The sequence below is a fragment of the Littorina saxatilis genome, linkage group LG7 (genome assembly GCF_037325665.1).
Source record: "Littorina saxatilis isolate snail1 linkage group LG7, US_GU_Lsax_2.0, whole genome shotgun sequence".
In the NCBI taxonomy this organism is placed as follows: Eukaryota; Metazoa; Mollusca; class Gastropoda; order Littorinimorpha; family Littorinidae; genus Littorina; species Littorina saxatilis.
The window spans coordinates 53,447,031-53,465,834 of NC_090251.1; the positions used below are offsets into that span (position 1 = coordinate 53,447,031).

The 18,804-nt window shown below is 43.2% G+C and overlaps 1 protein-coding gene across 1 annotated transcript in view; it reads right to left on the bottom strand.

Annotated features, from left to right (window-relative positions):
* The window catches only part of LOC138970235 (kinesin heavy chain-like), a 73,916-nt gene that overhangs the window by 10,618 nt on the left and 44,494 nt on the right, over positions 1-18,804 (bottom strand). The window contains exons 7-17 of the mRNA XM_070342731.1: positions 18,086-18,174; positions 17,029-17,146; positions 16,648-16,744; positions 13,449-13,578; positions 12,093-12,336; positions 9,690-9,787; positions 7,561-7,819; positions 5,941-6,073; positions 5,118-5,354; positions 3,599-4,798; positions 2,860-2,938 (exon numbers count right to left, since the gene is read on the bottom strand). Of these exons, the coding sequence (XP_070198832.1) occupies positions 2,860-2,938; positions 3,599-4,798; positions 5,118-5,354; positions 5,941-6,073; positions 7,561-7,819; positions 9,690-9,787; positions 12,093-12,336; positions 13,449-13,578; positions 16,648-16,744; positions 17,029-17,146; positions 18,086-18,174 (2,684 nt within the window). The remainder of the gene's footprint in view (positions 1-2,859; positions 2,939-3,598; positions 4,799-5,117; positions 5,355-5,940; positions 6,074-7,560; positions 7,820-9,689; positions 9,788-12,092; positions 12,337-13,448; positions 13,579-16,647; positions 16,745-17,028; positions 17,147-18,085; positions 18,175-18,804) is intronic.

The window sequence follows — 18,804 nt, forward strand, 5'->3', positions numbered from 1 at the left end:
GTGAGGCAGTGACAGCAATGTTTGTCTGTGAGGCAGCGACAGCAATGTTTGTCTGTGAGGCAGCGACAGCAATGTTTGTGAGGCAGTGACAGCAATGTCTGTGAGGCAGTGACAGCAATGTCTGTGAGGCAGTGACAGCAATGTTTGTCTGTGAGGCAGTGACAGCAATGTCTGTGAGGCAGTGACAGCAATGTCTGTGAGGCAGTGACAGCAATGTTTGTCTGTGAGGCAGTGACAGCAATGTCTGTGAGGCAGTGACAGCAATGTTTGTGAGGCAGCGACAGCAATGTTTGTCTGTGAGGCAGTGACAGCAATGTTTGTCTGTGAGGCAGCGACAGCAATGTTTGTCTGTGAGGCAGTGACAGCAATGTTTGTCTGTGAGGCAGTGACAGCAATGTTTGTCTGTGAGGCAGTGACAGCAATGTTTGTCTGTGAGGCAGTGACAGCAATGTTTGTCTGTGAGGCAGCGACAGCAATGTTTGTCTGTGAGGCAGTGACAGCAATGTTTGTCTGTGAGGCAGCGACAGCAATGTTTGTCTGTGAGGCAGTGACAGCAATGTTTGTCTGTGAGGCAGCGACAGCAATGTTTGTCTGTGAGGCAGTGACAGCAATGTTTGTCTGTGAGGCAGCGACAGCAATGTCTGTGAGGCAGTGACAGCAATGTTTGTCTGTGAGGCAGTGACAGCAATGTTTGTCTGTGAGGCAGCGACAGCAATGTTTGTCTGTGAGGCAGTGACAGCAATGTTTGTCTGTGAGGCAGTGACAGCAATGTTTGTCTGTGAGGCAGTGACAGCAATGTTTGTCTGTGAGGCAGCGACAGCATTGTTTGTCTGTGAGGCAGTGACAGCAATGTTTGTCTGTGAGGCAGTGACAGCAATGTTTGTCTGTGAGGCAGTGACAGCAATGTTTGTCTGTGAGGCAGTGACAGCAATGTTTGTCTGTGAGGCAGTGACAGCAATGTTTGTCTGTGAGGCAGTGACAGCAATGTTTGTCTGTGAGGCAGTGACAGCAATGTTTGTCTGTGAGGCAGTGACAGCAATGTTTGTCTGTGAGGCAGTGACAGCAATGTTTGTCTGTGAGGCAGTGACAGCAATGTTTGTCTGTGAGGCAGCGACAGCAATGTTTGTCTGTGAGGCAGCGACAGCAATGTTTGTCTGTGAGGCAGCGACAGCAATGTTTGTTTGTGCAAATACAAGGGTACTCATTCTTTCACAACCCACACAACGTTATTTCCAGAAATCGTCTATTAACAGCAGTCCCTCTCATGAACGGACACCCTTGGGCCCTAGCAAAACTGTCCGTACATTGCAGGTGTCCGGTCACGGGAGGGGTGACCACACCACCCCCTCCCCCGGGCCATATACACTCGACTCGCACAGAGACACACAAACAACAGGATTGAGTCTATGCTAATCACTTCTTGTGGCTACTAAACAATAACAATAAACTCCTAATAGTTCTTTAAACGTTTTGTAAAAAGGATTTGTTTGAAAAGTGTTGAAAAGAAGAGATAAAATAAATCCTCATTAAGGCAGTGAACACACTCACCATGCGCTGACATACGAAAGCAGCCACACAAACACAGCACAGAGGAGCGTGTGCAGATGCTTGAAAACCAGTTTGAATAAATAGCAGCAGATAGAGCTGCATGTCATAATCATGTAATTTATTTTTTTCTTGTCTGGCTTTATTGACTGCATGCCGATCATGTGGCATGGCAGTGACTTTTCACTCTTCAGTCGGAAATACACTGTACATAACACAGCTCCCACTCTCCCTCACTAATGCCTACCCCAAGCCGTGACAACTGATGCTTGGAAATTTTGTGGAAGAGTACACCTCTCTATTTCTCTACAATGCTCTTCCTGCTGACATGCAGTGACACCGGACACCCCACAGAGTTTAGCCAGCTAACCCTCCACTCCCCCCCACCCCCACTTCCTCTCTCTCACTCCCTCCAGCCATGTACTGTTGGGGGCTGTGGCCAGAGAGGTGTCAGCTAATTGAGGCCAGCTGCACTGTTCACTCAAAGCAAAACCAGTTGACTGTGTCTTTGACAAAGCAAGACAACTGAAGGGTTCATAGATTAGGCAACCGACTCACTGGTCAAGGCTGAAGGGAAACAAGAGTATCTTGTCAATGAAAGAGGTTACAGACACACGATGCTGAGAACTGTGGCTGGTTTTTCAGTCACTTTCGCCTTCATCGACTGTGGTTTCTGTTGTTTACGTCCAACAGACAAGAATAATTAAAGAGCTCAGTGCAGTTTCATGTTGGCATCTTCGCATGTACTCTTCACTCCTGACCAAAACTACCCCACTGATGGGTACACGTGCATTGATGGGTACACGTGCACTCAAGTTATCAGTGACTGTCATCACGCCATTGTGGCTGTGATCTTCGTACCAAGAGCCGGACTGCTCTGTTATCGATTTTGTTGTGGTGAAAATTTGACGATGGTCTGTCCGTACATTGGAGGTATGACCTGCTGTTGGGACCGAAAATGAGTGTCCGCGTCCACGTTTTGCAGGTGTCCGTTTAAGGGGGGGAAAATATAGAAGGAAAACACTCCGTGCCGAGCAAATGTGTCCGTACATGTCAGGTGTCCGCTCACGCCGGGGGCCGTACATTGCAGGGACTGCTGTAACAGCATAAACATGACTTGCAAAAAGAAGGACCATCAACAGTGCTTTAGCCTATCTTTATCTTTCTTTATTTGGTGTTTAACGTCGTTTTCAACCACGAAGGTTATATCGCGACGGGCTTTCGCCTAGAATAGTAACGTTGTTAGTGAAAATAAACAACAACAACACAAAACACTAAATCGTAACACCATTATGGAGATGCCACTCAACATACCTGGCCTTGGAGGTGGAGTTGTCTTGCTGGAGTTATCATCAGACAGGAACTGAGCCAGACGCTTGGCAACCGAAGAGTTCTAAAACAAAACCATACAAACAACAGTCAGTTTGTTGAGAACCGTGAAGTATTAGCATTGGACATCTGAGAAAGACACTACAAGTCTACATGTATTAACATTTAAGTGAAAAGAAAATAAAGCTTCTCAATCTCTTGTTGAATGCATTTTCCTTGTTTCTTTGAGTGACAACAGCCTAGAAGCAGAATCAAAAACCTAGAAAACTAATATGCCTGTAAAGGCAAACACTTGGTAGAATAAACTGCACTAATCCAAAAAGAAATAGACTGCCAACGTTCCAAAATTCAGAATAAAAAACCGAGAAAGGTATGTTATAGGAACGTTTAATTGTGACAAAAAACAACAACCATAATGTTGAAACAACAACCATAATGTTGAAACAACAACCATAATGTTGAAACAACAACCATAATGTTGAAACAACAACCATAATGTTGAAACAACAACCATAATGTTGAAACAACAACCATAATGTTGAAACAACAACCATAATGTTGAAACAACCATAATGTTGAAACAACAACCATAATGTTGAAACAACAACCATAATGTTGTTTTTTGGTCACAATTAAACGTGCCTGTAACATTATTAAACATACCTTTCTTGGTTTTTTTATATTATAAAGTGCACTTGTTTCAAATACTTTTCAGAAAACCAACCTTTGCTTCAGGCCCCCAGGAAGAGGCGAACTTTCTCGAGTGGTCAACCGCTATCTGTGCCGGGGCCGCGTGTCTTCTCTCAGGACTGGGATGGGACATTGAGGTCGTGCGCCGCTCACTCACACGATACGCAGCCTTCTTCACCAGGGGCTTGGGTTCCCGCGCGTACTGGTCGTAGAACTGTGAGTTGTAGGCGACAGGCTTGAAGTCGTCGTTCAACATCGATGAGAGGGCGGAGTCAAACGTTTTGGACGACAGGCCCATCTTCCTGGCGTCAAACTTGTCCCGGCTGTCCATCCCGCGGACGTACTCGCTGGGCATGACTGTCTGGGAGTAGCTTTCCCGCTTACCTTCCCCGTTGTCCTCTGACGTACAGTCCCCTCTGTGGTGCTGGTTGCGTTCGTCTAAGTCCATGACCACTTCACTGCCATCACCGTTTTCTTGTGGCAAGGTCAGGCTGGGAACGGGGGAAACACTCTTCACTTCACAAGACTGCCACGAGCTGGTGCTACCGGCACTGACCCGGCCGTCATTTCTCTCCTCCGCCGATGTCACAGCTAATGAACTGCTGGTGCTATTCTCCCGTGAGCGGACATGATTTGTGCTGAGACTACCAGCATGGTTAGTCCTGTGACCCGGCTCACCTGTGTCTTGAGGGCGCGAGCTTTGAGAAGTGGAAGGGCGAGAGTAAGCCGAGTCCCATTTTAAGTCTGCTTTAGTGCTTGTCCTAGACGGCGTGTCGGAAGATAAGTTCTGTTGCCGCTGACCTGCGTTAGATCCCACTGCAGTCTTCCCTGTGTAGGTTTCTGTCTGGTTCCTCTCGCCGTCATCACTTCGCGTCATGCTTGTCTCAAGGTCTTCCAGGTTGGCGTGAATGGCTTTTCCCGCCACGAGCGTCTGATCCGAGGCTTTTCTCTCCAAGTCTGTCACCTCAGTATCCTTCTCGGTCCACGCGCCAGACATCGGGTACCCCCCAGGCGACAGAGAGAACATAACACCGTTTTCCACTCCACCGTTGAAAGCGTGTGCAGGTGCGTTACCATAGTCCCCAGGCGCTGGGGGGTGGCCGAGAATGGCTTCCTCGCGAGACTTGCGTAGCATTTCTTTCAGGTCGCGTAGTTTCTCTCTCGTTGCTTCCTCCTTCATGGCTAGTTGTTTGCTCATCAGGTATTTCTTCTCCTCCTCTGTTTGCTGGGTTTCCTGCCAAAAAGAAAACAGTGAGATTTCATCTAGCAAAGATTAGATTGCCTGAATATCTTTGCTTCTTATTCTGCCTGGAGGCTTTCTCACATAATGCTAACATTATATCTTTCGTTTTATTCGTCACTGATACAATGATACCATGATGAGAAACAACATTTTTGAATTTCACTCATTCAAGCAGTAATCTTTAATAACAGTGTCATACATACATAGGTGCAATTTAGCCACCAGCATTTATATGAACAGCCAACTGTTTCCACAAAAGACACCACCAAAGCCATGCATTTTAAAGATTCTTCCCTCAAAAGTCTCTTACCTTGGTGCGTTTCTTCTCCTCAGACTTGAGCATGTCGAAGACCTGGCGAGTGTTGAGGGTGCCGTTCCGTTTCTTGTACTGAGCGAACTGCTCCTCCAGACTGCGCTTCTCCGCTCCCTTGGCCTGTCCTTGACCTTCTCCGCCGTCCTTGTCCTCCGACACTTCACCTTGGGTGACCTCCGCTTCAATCTCAGCTTTCTTCTGTACCACCTCATCCAGTTTTTTCTGGAACTTGGCCTGGTATAGACAAGGCATCTTGAATTCATCTCACTGTTTTCTGGTCAATTTACTTAAACAAGCTGGCCAGCAAATGGGTATATCTAAGGCTTACTGCAGGGGGGTTTGGTGGAATTGTGTGTGAGTGTTTTGTTTGTTTGTTGATGCCTGCTTGTTTGAATGGCAGTGGTGTTTCCTTTCAAGTTTTGTGATTACCAATCACAAAGGAAATTCATGCATTTAACGCATATTCCACAATAGGTTGAATTTTACGAAACAGGTTTTGATGTGAAATTAATATTAAGAACAAACATTCAGTGGTACCTGCTATGTGTGGCCCCTCAAATGAGAAGACACCTCTCTTAAGTTAAAAGACACCTTAACTGTCATGATAGGCCACCTGCAATGCAGGGTAACTTTCAGCTGGTCGATCCCAAGGGTATCCTTTCATCGCAGGTACTACTGTACTGCCAATTGTCCAAAATGCCATTATTCATAGACTCCGAAGATAACAGTGCATGCCAACAAGGAGTCTGTCGTTTACTTCTTTTTGTTTTTTGAACTTGCTGATCATCTGAGACAGTTAAGTCCCAAGTGTGCCACCCACCTCTCTCTTAATAAGCTGATCCTCAACCATCTTCTCCTGCTGCAGGATCTCTGGGCTTGCCTCTGTGTGGCGTAGGTGCAAGCGGTATGCATGCTGATCAGCAATCTGTTCCCTCGTCACTTGGATCTTGTTTCTGGAACACACAGCCGTTCAAACCTCAGGTCAGTTGTGACAGAACTAAAGGGCATAGAGTGTATGAATGTTAGCATGAGTACTGGCATTTAAAGGCACAGTGCGCCTCCCCTAAACCATCACAGATACTGTCAGGCTTTTACACACAGTACAAACACCCTTTCATTTAAACACTCACCGCTTGAGAACATCCTAGGTGCCCTCCGTAGAGAGCGAGCAATTTTCAAAGAATTTATTTTTGTGTGGTTTATCTTATCCCTGAGCCATCGTGAACCCGTGTGATCCAGTTTTCCTTTTTCACAATGCAGTCGTCAGTTAGTAATTTGAATGCGACTCGCTGTGAGCTTATCTGCAATAGCACGTTATTATGTACCTCTGACTATGCATGAAATAAACGGCTGTGGTTCACAAGAACTTTCGCGATGGCTTTTGACTGTTCAGAGGAACTGGCGATAGGCATAAACCGTCATCTGCTACGAGAACCACGACCTTGCGTGACCCTGCTTCCGGGCGTTTCTTTTTTCAAACGTTCAAAACTTCGAATTGTACTAATCTTGTCTTGATGAAAAAAGAATTCTTTTATGATTTAAGAATGTTTGTGTAACAAGCTGTCAATTTATTATTTAGATTTTAAAAGTTAGGTCTAGCGCCAAAACGCACCACGGTCCGATTGTCTCTGAGACAATCCGCAAAATTAATTCTGTGAAAATTGCTCGCTCTTTACGTAGGGCACCTAGGATGTTCCTGTTTGGTGAGCGTTCAAATGGAAGGGTGTTTGTACTGTGTGTAAAAGCCTGACAGTATCTGTGATGGTTTACGGGAGGCACACTGTGCCTTTAAATAATGCATAATATTTATATAGAGCATGCTCAAAGCGCTGTACAATCAAAATACTACGACAACATAACATTATTTAACGTTAACATCATTTACCCCTATAGGCCTGGCCACACTTGCGTTACGTTTAACAGTTTAAACATCGCCTCACGAAAACATTTTGTAGAGCGGGATTTTTCCCAGTGGCCATTATGAAATTTTTCCTAACGTGGTTCAACTTGGCTCCACACTCTGTGAAAAAATTTCTCTGGATTAACAGCTATAATAGTGTTTGCATTCTTATTCTTGTAGAAACACTTAAATGATGGGGTGAAGAGTGCTTCATGACTTCTACATATATCAATCAGTTTGTGAATCTGCGTGGAAGAAAACAGAATCGCTGTGCACCGTCTTGTCTGAAGTCAAATGCCTTGCTGGCGCTGGGTGGCATCACCGTTTCACCTACTCTGATTGGTCAAATGCCAGCTTATGAGTCTTGCCGTAAAACACGTCAGATCCTTACAGTTTAACGTAAGCACACACATAGGGCCACATAGAGATTCATAACGCGTAACGCAAGTGAGACATTCGGACAATCAAGTTTTTAAACACTTGCTAAACTCATATGAACACATTTCCACACACTTGCTAAAATCAGACAAAGAAGTGCACCTGACAATGGACTCTGTGGTTGACAGCTCTTCATAAGCAGTGCTTGTGCGCAGGTCCTGCAGCTGCAGCTCCTGTGCCGACTGTGTCAGCTTCAGGGTGTCCACCTTGCGGGATAGCTTGCGGATCTCCTTCTCCCGCTTGCGCTCAAAGGGAGACTTGTAGGTGTCTGGCCGTGGTGCTGTTCTTGGTGGGGTGGTGTTGTAGTTGTCTGGTGGGGTCCCTTCTCTCGCGACTCTAGTTTGGTCTGAAAATGAGCAAAAAAGTTAGGTTTTTTTTTCTTCTGTTGGTTAGTGTGAGTCACAGTGTTCCTTGGTGCTAGTGAAATAAAAATAACTGTTTATTGAGTTAGTTGCTGTGTTTTTATGTGTGTGAATATGAAGAACATTTTGTTTACAACCAAATAAAAATAACCACTTTTTCACTGTGGATTAAGATTCATTTGTGTCTAAACTCTCTTGCGGGTAAAATTAAGCATTGTGTATCTGAGTTCTAGTGGAAAATAATAAGTCTGCACCTTCAAACGGAAGCAGATGCTATGTCATAAGCCCTATTTATCAAATATGTCGTCTTCTATGCCTCAGTTTACCACGTATAAAATACTGTTGTAAAACAACTCGAAGTAGACCTAAATACGTAAAGACTACCAGACCTCAAAAGAGCTTGACCATACAATAAAAGGGTTTGACCATACAATAAAAGGGCTTGACCATACAATAAAAGGACTTGACTATACAATAAAAGGGCTTGACCATACAATAAAAGGGTTTGACCATACAATAAAAGGGTTTGACCATACAATAAAAGGGCTTGACCATACAATAAAAGGGCTTGACCATACAATAAAAGGGCTTGACCATACAATAAAAGGGCTTGACCATACAATAAAAGGGTTTGACCATACAATAAAAGGGCTTGACTATACAATAAAAGGGCTTGACCATCAATACAAGAAGGGCAAAGCCCATACGACTCACATGCTTTACACATTTTTCCTACCAAAATACATGTGACCTTGACCCAAGGTCAAGGTCATCCAAGGTCATGCAACACAAAGCTGTTAATTCAAGACATAGGAAGTACAATGGTGCTTATTGGCTCTTTCTACCATGAGATATGGTCACTTTTAGTGGTTCACTACCTTATTTTGGTCACATTTCATAAGGGTCAAAGTGACCTTGACCTTGATCATATGTGACCAAATGTGTCTCATGATGAAAGCATAACATGTGCCCCACATAATTTTAAGTTTGAAACAGTTATCTTCCATAGTTCAGGGTCAAGGTCACTTCAAAATATGTATACAATCCAACTTTGAAGAGCTCCTGTGACCTTGACCTTGAAGCAAGGTAAACCAAACTGGTATCAAAAGATGGGGCTTACTTTGCCCTATATATCATATATAGGTGAGGTATTGAATCTCAAAAACTTCAGAGAAAATGGGAAAAATGTGAAAAATAGCTGTTTTTTAGGCAACATTTATGGCCCCTGCGACCTTGACCTTGAAGCAAGGTCAAGATGCTATGTATGTTTTTTGGGGCCTTGTCATCATACACCATCTTGCCAAATTTGGTACTGATAGACTGAATAGTGTCCAAGAAATATCCAACGTTAAAGTTTTCCGGACGGACGGACGGACGTCCGGACGGACGGACGGACGGACGGACGGACGGACGGACGACTCGGGTGAGTACATAGACTCACTTTTGCTTCGCATGTGAGTCAAAAAGGGTTTGACCATACAATAAAAGACTACCAGACCTCAAAAGGGCTTGACCATACAATAAAAGGGCTTGACCATACAATAAAAGGGCTTGACCATACAATAAAAGGGCTTGACCATACAATAAAAGGGCTTGACCATACAATAAAAGGGTTTGACCATACAATAAAAGGGCTTGACCATACAATAAAAGGGCTTGACCATACAATAAAAGGGTTTGACCATACAATAAAAGACTACCAGACCTCAAAAGGGCTTGACCATACAATAAAAGGGCTTGACCATACAATAAAAGGGCTTGACCATACAATAAAAGAGTGTGTAACCAACAATCTCTCTGCTGACTCGTAAAAAAACCAATGGGAGCCTACTGGCTGAACTTCAGGGTGAACAGAATTGATATGTTTACCTCTGCGAGATGCTGCATACAGCTTCTGAATGCTAAGAATCAAGTCATCTGTGTCCGCAGCTCCGTTGACGGCTGCTGGTGCAGGTGTCGTGTTGTGACTGTCAAAGGATAGGACATCAACCAATGATATATACAGCACACTCAATGATATATACAGCACACTCAATGATATATACAGCACACTCAATGATATATACAGCACACTCAATGATATATACAGCACACTCAATGATATATACAGCACACTCAATGATATATACAGCACACTCAATGATATATACAGCACACTCAATGATATATACAGCACACTCAATGGCTGGGAGTCCACATTTGGTCCAAAACTGAACTGAGAAATTACCCATCAGATCCCGATCAGGTATAAAATAACACACACACACACACGCTCCCCCCCCCCCCACACACACACCCACACACACAAACATGATACGAAGAACCATACAATACCAGAAGAAATCTGGTGCGCGAGTTATGTATCGAGCTAAATAACAAAGAACTTTTTCCGCCCTAAACAACGCTTTTATTACAGTAAAACATTATTTTCTCATATTGTTAAGACTTTAAATTTGGGCCAAACGGCTTCATCTCTTGCAAGAAGACTACATTACTTACAAGCTTGACCATACATTGAGTTAAAGATGCATTCTCTCTCTGAGTGCTGCTGAATACAGAATACAGAATACAGTATTTATTGAGCCAAGTGACATTAAAAAACATTTAAAGCACAAGGAATTTAGCGTAGTGTTGGTAAAATCACGCACACACACACACCCACACACACACTGACACATACACACACACGCCCACACATACACTGACATACACACCAACACACACACGCCCACACTACAGCAGTCACGATCACACCATCACACGCAGGGCAGACATGAGGTAAAACAAATGACAATCATCTATTAAAAGAAAATGTACAAAGAGTGGTCTAAGATGCTGGTGGAAGGGTCTACACAGAATACAATTTTATAATCTAATGCATAGTTAGAACTAGCCCATCCCCTCCACCCACCCACTCATAAATAACTAAAATAATGCAGCTAAAAAAAAAAAATAAAAAAAAATCCTCCCTTTTAACTCATTGTCTCCCACGCACCCCCCGCGGGTTAGGGGGAAGAATTTACCCGATGCTCCCCAGCATGTCGTAAGAGGCGACTAACGGATTCTGTTTCTCCTTTTACCCTTGTTAAGTGTTTCTTGTATAGAATATAGTCAATTTTTGTACAGATTTTAGTCAAGCAGTATGTAAGAAATGTTAAGTCCTTTGTACTGGAAACTTGCATTATCCCAGTAAGGTAATATATTGTACTACGTTGCAAGCCCCTGGAGCAAATTTTTGATAAGTGCTTTTGTGAACAAGAAACAATTGACAAGTGGCTCTATCCCATCTCCCCCCTTTCCCCGTCGCGATATAACCTTCGTGGTTGAAAACGACGTTAAACACCAAAATAAAGAAAGAAAGAAAGAAAGTCTCCCACTCATATGGCACTATCTGGCCAGGTACGGATATATCCGCTCAGACGGTTAGCTTCAGTCGCTTCCTGTAACGTCCATCTAACGCCTGCATTCCAGCGTGTTGATACACTGTTACTATACGGTTACTACAATTCTGAGTGACCTGCTGCAGCACAGCTTGTCTTGGCTAAAAACAACTTGGTCAACATAGGTGGGGTCAACATAGGTGGGGTAGAAAGTGTTAAGACTCTTCTTTTCCAGACATTCTGTTCATATCATCTGCTAATTTACCTCCATTTTAAGACTCTTGAATTCTTAAAACTTGATTTTTTTCAGATTTTTGGAGGTCTTAAAAGGGGGATTCCACTGTACTGTAACCATGGTGAAACCACTGTACTGTAACCATAGTGAAACCACTGTACTGTAACCATAGTGAAACCACTGTACTGTAACCATAGTGAAACCACTGTACTGTAACCATGGTGAAACCACTGTACTGTAACCATGGTGAAACCACTGTACTGTAACCATAGTGAAACCACTGTACTGTAACCATAGTGAAACCACTGTACTGTAACCATAGTGAAACCACTGTACTGTAACCATAGTGAAACCACTGTACTGTAACCATAGTGAAACCACTGTACTGTAACCATAGTGAAACCACTGTACTGTAACCATAGTGAAACCACTGTACTGTAACCATAGTGAAACCACTGTACTGTAACCATAGTGAAACCACTGTACTGTAACCATAGTGAAACCACTGTACTGTAACCATAGTGAAACCACTGTACTGTAACCATAGTGAAACCACTGTACTGTAACCATAGTGAAACCACTGTACTGTAACCATAGTGAAACCACTGTACTGTAACCATAGTGAAACCACTGTACTGTAACCATAGTGAAACCTACTTTTCTGCTGTAGAAGGAGCATCGTCCAGCCTCAAAACCTGGGAATTCCCATGCAGTTGTGTGGCCCCCCTGTCATTCAGTGCTCCTCCGTGTGCCCCTGCAGTGTGGGCAGTGTGGTAATTGGCTTGATTGCTGTTGCTTGCCTGTGACGGGCCGTTCCCCAGCTTGTCATGGAAATACTTGTTCATCACCATCCTCTTCAGAATGCGCAGACACTCCCGGAACTTGTAAGGGTTGCTTATGCCTGCACACACATAATGAAAAACAGTGAAAACATCAAACGTCAATACATTTCTAGAGAAAGCAGGGACAATATTGCCTTGTGAGCTCTTATATATATTCACAATCTCAGGGCTAACACCCAAAAAAGGTGAAAAACCTGAAAGGCCAGGGTCCACGGCCGCGCCCCCCAGATTTGTTTGTTTGTTTGCTTAACGCCCAGCCAACCACGAAGGGCCATATCAGGGCGGTGCTGCTTTGACATATAACGTGCGCCACACACAAGACAGAAGTCGCAGCACAGGCTTCATGTCTCACCCAGTCACATTATTCTGACACCGGACCAACCAGTCCTAGCACTAACCCCATAATGCCAGACGCCAGGCGGAGCAGCCACTAGATTGCCAATTTTAAAGTCTTAGGTATGACCCGGCCAGGGTTCGAACCCACGACCTCCCGATCACGGGGCGGACGCCTTACCACTAGGCCACCGTGCCGGTCCGCGCCCCCCAAAAGCTGAGGCTTTTTTTCATTATCTTGTAGAGACAAAGAACAAAGTTTTACTTTCACAAACCGGATTTTCAAAAACCGGATTTCCGGCGAGAACCTGAAAGGTGTCAGCCCTGTATTCAGACTGACCCAAACTGTTGTGAAAAACTGACAAGACCTGATCCACCCATCAGCAAATAAGGTCCGTCCCTCTTTCATAAAGTCGACAAAGCCTCGATACATTCCTTCCCAGGGTAAAGGTCATACTCCTTCATAATCTGTGTCTACTACTAAATTCACATCAATGAACTCGCAATTTTCCTCTATGCAATGCATATGTGTACATATGTATAATGTGTTCTTACTTCAGTTAACTGTTGAAGTGTAGAAGTTTTTTTTTTTAGTTCGTCCCTCTTTAGGGCAAGGGCTTGATGTAAAAAAGAGGATCACTGCTTAATCTATTACCCTCATTAAATAAAGAATTGTCATTGTCCCTAGGATTTGGTGTAAGGCCAGATCCTATCGGAGCCAAGCCTTCGTAGACAAACTAACGTGTACATCCCTCCCAAGGTGAGGTATACTTCTTCAATCTGATCCCCAGGATTTGCTGTAGACGAGTTTCTAGCTCATCCAAACCTTCAGCCTTACCTGCGGTGACGGGGTCAGCGACACGACCAGCCAGGTATTCCTGCACTACCTGGGCGCACGACAGTTTATCCTCGTCCGTCAGCTTGCTGCTTGTATCCTCCTCCAGCTCCTCCCTCTGTCCCTCCGCCATCTGCAACAGTGGAAAACAGGATACATGTGTTAAGTGAGAAACAGGATACATGTGTTGAGTGAGAAACAGGATACATGTGTTGAGTGAGAAACAGGATACATGTGTTGAGTGAGAAACAGGATACATGTGTTAAGTGAGAAACAGGATACATGTGTTGAGTGAGAAACAGGATACATGTGTTAAGTGAGAAACAGGATACATGTGTTGAGTGAGAAACAGGATACATGTGTTGAGTGAGAAACAGGATACATGTGTTGAGTGAGAAACAGGATACATGTGTTGAGTGAGAAACAGGATACATGTGTTGAGTGAGAAACAGGATACATGTGTTGAGTGAGAAACAGGATACATGTGTTGAGTGAGAAACAGGATACATGTGTTGAGTGAGAAACAGGATACATGTGTTGAGTGAGAAACAGGATACATGTGTTGAGTGAGAAACAGGATACATGTGTTGAGTGAGAAACAGGATACATGTGTTGAGTGAGAAACAGGATACATGTGTTGAGTGAGAAACAGGATACATGTGTTGAGTGAGAAACAGGATACATGTGTTGAGTGAGAAACAGGATACATGTGTTGAGTGAGAAACAGGATACATGTGTTAAGTGAGAAACAGGATACATGTGTTGAGTGAGAAACAGGATACATGTGTTGAGTGAGAAACAGGATACATGTGTTGAGTGAGAAACAGGATACATGTGTTGAGTGAGAAACAGGATACATGTGTTGAGTGAGAAACAGGATACATGTGTTGAGTGAGAAACAGGATACATGTGTTGAGTGAGAAACAGGATACATGTGTTGAGTGAGAAACAGGATACATGTGTTGAGTGAGAAACAGGATACATGTGTTGAGTGAGAAACAGGATACATGTGTTGAGTGAGAAACAGGATACATGTGTTGAGTTCCCTTCTCAGGACATTAACTGGACACAGTGGGAAACAGGATACATGTGTTGAGTGTGAAACAGGATACATGTGTTGAGTGAGAAACAGGATACATGTGTTGAGTGAGAAACAGGATACATGTGTTGAGTGAGAAACAGGATACATGTGTTGAGTGAGAAACAGGATACATGTGTTGAGTGAGAAACAGGATACATGTGTTGAGTGAGAAACAGGATACATGTGTTGAGTGAGAAACAGGATACATGTGTTGAGTGAGAAACAGGATACATGTGTTGAGTGAGAAACAGGATACATGTGTTAAGTGTGAAACAGGATACATGTGTTGAGTTCCCTTCTCAGGACATTAACTGGACACAGTGTGAAACAGGATACATGTGTTGAGTGTGAAACAGGATACATGTGTTGAGTGAGAAACAGGATACATGTGTTGAGTGAGAAACAGGATACATGTGTTGAGTTCCCTTCTCAGGACATTAACTGGACACAGTGGGAAACAGGATACATGTATTGAGTGAGAAACAGGATACATGTGTTGAGTGAGAAACAGGATACATGTGTTAAGTGAGAAACAGGATACATGTGTTGAGTTCCCTTCTCAGGGCATTAACTGGACAGAGTGGGAAACAGGTTACATGTGTTGAGTGAGAAACAGGATACATGTGTTGAGTGAGAAACAGGATACATGTGTTAAGTGAGAAACAGGATACATGTATTGAGTTCCCTTCTCAGGACATTAACTGGACACAGTGAGAAACAGGATACATGTGTTGAGTGAGAAACAGGATACATGTGTTGAGTGAGAAACAGGATACATGTGTTGAGTGAGAAACAGGATACATGTGTTGAGTGAGAAACAGGATACATGTGTTGAGTGAGAAACAGGATACATGTGTTGAGTGAGAAACAGGATACATGTGTTGAGTGAGAAACAGGATACATGTGTTGAGTGAGAAACAGGATACATGTGTTGAGTGAGAAACAGGATACATGTGTTGAGTGAGAAACAGGATACATGTGTTGAGTGAGAAACAGGATACATGTGTTGAGTGAGAAACAGGATACATGTGTTGAGTTCCCTTCTCAGGACATTAACTGGACACAGTGGGAAACAGGATACATGTGTTGAGTGTGAAACAGGATACATGTGTTGAGTGAGAAACAGGATACATGTGTTGAGTGAGAAACAGGATACATGTGTTGAGTGAGAAACAGGATACATGTGTTGAGTGAGAAACAGGATACATGTGTTGAGTGAGAAACAGGATACATGTATTGAGTGAGAAACAGGATACATGTGTTGAGTGAGAAACAGGATACATGTGTTGAGTGAGAAACAGGATACATGTGTTGAGTGAGAAACAGGATACATGTATTGAGTGAGAAACAGGATACATGTGTTAAGTGAGAAACAGGATACATGTGTTGAGTGAGAAACAGGATACATGTGTTGAGTGAGAAACAGGATACATGTGTTGAGTGAGAAACAGGATACATGTGTTGAGTTCCCTTCTCAGGACATTAACTGGACACAGTGGAACCCCCCTTATAAGACCTCAAACAATTTCAGAAAATCAGGTCTTAAAAAGGAGAGTTTTCAAATGGGGGTGCAAGGTTATGAACAGAAAATTTGAGAAAAGAGGGTCTTAAATTGGGGAGCCTTAAAAGAGGGGTTCCACTGTATTATTAAAACAGCTCAGTACTCATAAAAAAGGAAAAAGTAGGACAAATACTGTTCAAGCACTCAGGCTAACAAATGAATACAACTGTGCATGTAGGCTAGGAACACAGAACGTACACCACACCTGTTAACCAGTAAAACTGGCATATAGCCAGAAATTGTTGCCATTCTTCCCAAGCAGAAACTCCAGGGATGGGATTTGTTTGTAGACCAGCATAAATGCACTGTTTTTCAAACATAAAAAAGACCAATTCTTAAGTCTAAAAGTGTCTCCAAAATGCAAGTGGCCTGTCATGACAGGCATATTTTGGTAAAGATAAAAGACAAAGGAACAACAGGTCTGCTTTCATGGGAGGTATCCTCCTATCAGAGGGGTCTCATATCACAGGTACCACGTACAGTACATCCTGACAAAATCCCAATTACACACTCTTATTGTTTCACGTCCAACAGCCTCGCAAGAACATGTGATCCTGTACCTGCGACAGACGTAGACAGGCCATCTCTGCTTCCAGTTCTGCAACTCGTCTCTTCAGCTGTCGAATCAGCGTTTTATCATCTATTTCCTCGTTCCTCCTGAAATTACAAAACATGTGTGTGATTTTACACTTATTGCTTTGAAAAGAGAGAGCAAAATTAACAACCCAAACTTATCAAAGGGGTGTTCCCTTCCCCTTCATAACTGATGCAAGTCCAAACAGAGAGGGTGGCAAACATCTGACTCTGGAAAAAGTCACTGTGTGGGATTGCATCTTGTCTGCACAGTTCTTCTACCCCTTTCATCACTACACACACACACACACACACACACACACGTACACACACACTTGCACAACACGGCACACATCCATCAATAGTACCTTGCGTGATTAGAAATGCAGGCAACTCTCTGTGCAAACCGACAAGTGGACAAAGTCTCTCCAAGGTTGTGCACTTCTAGAGAAATGGTTGCTACCATAGACGTCAGACAGTTCCCACCTGTCACCAACATCAATGGAATCAAAATCTACAACATCAAAGGTATGTGCAATCTGGCACTGAGAAAATGCAACAGCTAATTGAACGAATACTGAGCCCAAAGAAAGCTAGCATACGTCCTACATTCCCTGATGATGCCAGCCAGTCCTTGGTAAAAATAATAACTAGTATTTTGCATGATAAACTGATGTAAACCTGATAGAAATTTAGACCTTGCTGAGTATAAAACGCAGTCTAACAAAAACTAGCATTCTATCCGTTGAGTTTTCAAGAAGAACGATGTGCTAGTGACTGCGCCTCAGAGGCCCACATGAGTCACTGATGACCCGTCTGCAGGGCACACATGAATAGCTTTCTCAAGAGTCGCGATCTTTGCAAAATGTTGCATTTTTTCGGTTCCGTATGCATGTTGCCATGTTGGAGGGCCCCAAAGGGGGGGTATCATCACGATCACGGGAAGGGAAATTTTAGCTTTCACGATCACAGTTACCTTGATTTTTGTTTTCACGATCACAAACACCTTGACGAAAAGAGGATCATAGAGTGATACTGCTGTGAAAAATGTACGTTGAAAATAAAATGCTTTGCAATAATGCCCATCACGATCACGAAAACAAATGACGATCACGATCACGAGACTTGATTTTTGTGTCATCACGGATCACGGGCAAAGTCCCATCACGATCACAGAAATGGAAATTTCGGCAATCACGGTCACAGAAAGGTCAAACAACGCCAATCACGATCACGATTTTAAACCCTTTGGGGCCCTCATGTTGCTATACAATAAGACTTGTTTTGAGAAAAATCAGTCAGCACATCTTGTTCCTCATTTTCGCTCATCAATCAGTGTTCCATATGTGGAAGTAAAGAACATTAACTGCCAACTTTTTTTTTTTTACATTAACTACAAACTTGTTTGAGATGAATGCGTCTTACCCAATGAGTCCCTAAGGACCATGGTAAGCAGGGAGTTTCTGTAAGGGACATGTCTTCTTACGGCGTCACCACCGCCAAACGACGAGTTTCTGAAACAAACACAGGTACATGTAATACTAAAGGTGCACACTGAAATAAACGTTATATTTGTATTTTTGAACAAAATATGACATTTTACATAAATCGAGACACTGTGTTCCTCCAAGACTGCGCCAGAGATCGAGGTGAACACTGACTGTCCAGATCTGTGTCAAATGTCATATTTTGGTCAAAAATACAAAGAAATATTATTTATCCTACATACGTGAGAGAGACACCCGTGAGATAATAATCGTTCAAATCACACGTGTGTATATCATGTAAATGAGGTCATCATGTGTCTAGCAAGTCTGGTAGGGACCTGTTTTTCCACTGCTTATGATGCCAAGGTCACCGAGACAAACGTCATTATAGAAACAAAAATTGCGCTCGCTAATTACCCTCGATGAATCTTTAGAACTAACACGTCACGCCACACTTTCAAAGTGACGTTTCTTTGCTTTGACGTAATAGATTGCACGAGGCTTTAGAAGAGATCGAGGTTCCAAAACAAGCGTCTTCAATTTAGCTGTCTCGACTGCAGGACATTTTCAGTAAAATACACGTAAGTACAGTGTGTAGGATAAACAGAATACTACATGGCTTGCTGTTTCGTACCAGATTTACACTAGTTGCTTTTT